Source organism: Pteropus vampyrus, unplaced genomic scaffold (genome assembly GCF_000151845.1).
Source record: "Pteropus vampyrus isolate Shadow unplaced genomic scaffold, Pvam_2.0 Scaffold35, whole genome shotgun sequence".
Classification (NCBI taxonomy): Eukaryota; Metazoa; Chordata; class Mammalia; order Chiroptera; family Pteropodidae; genus Pteropus; species Pteropus vampyrus.
In genome coordinates this window covers 616,776-617,102 of record NW_011888816.1, presented here as the reverse complement: position 1 = coordinate 617,102, position 327 = coordinate 616,776, and the positions used below count along the sequence as shown (strand labels likewise).

The 327-nt window shown below is 73.1% G+C and overlaps 1 protein-coding gene across 1 annotated transcript in view; it reads right to left on the bottom strand.

The window, feature by feature from the left end:
- Positions 1-318, bottom strand: part of SLC6A20 (solute carrier family 6 member 20) — a 35,147-nt gene extending 34,829 nt beyond the window's left edge. Inside the window, exon 1 of the mRNA XM_023529023.1 lies at positions 150-318. Within this exon, the coding sequence (XP_023384791.1) occupies positions 150-270 (121 nt within the window). The 5' untranslated portion in view covers positions 271-318. The remainder of the gene's footprint in view (positions 1-149) is intronic.
- Positions 319-327: the final 9 nt, after the last annotated feature.

The following is a 327-nucleotide window of genomic DNA, read 5'->3' as shown; positions in this document are numbered from 1 at the left end:
ACGCTCTCTGAGCCTCAGTTTACTGGTCTGGAACATGGGACCAATCCGAGCGCGCACCCCCAGGCGCGTGGGGACTGGATGGCACTCGGCGCCCGGGGCGCCCGCGACGGTCGGCCGGGGAGGGGCGCGGACCCGGCGCGCGCACTCACCTCCGCCGTACATCTGGCACAGGTAGGGGAAGCGCCACACGTTGCCCAGGCCCACGGCGTACGAGATGCAGGCGAACACGAACTGCAGCGGGTTGGCCCACAGCGGCCGCGCCTTCTCCATGGCCCCGGAGCTCGCGCGCTCGCTGGCCGCTCGGGCGCCCGCGCGGCTGTCTCGCTG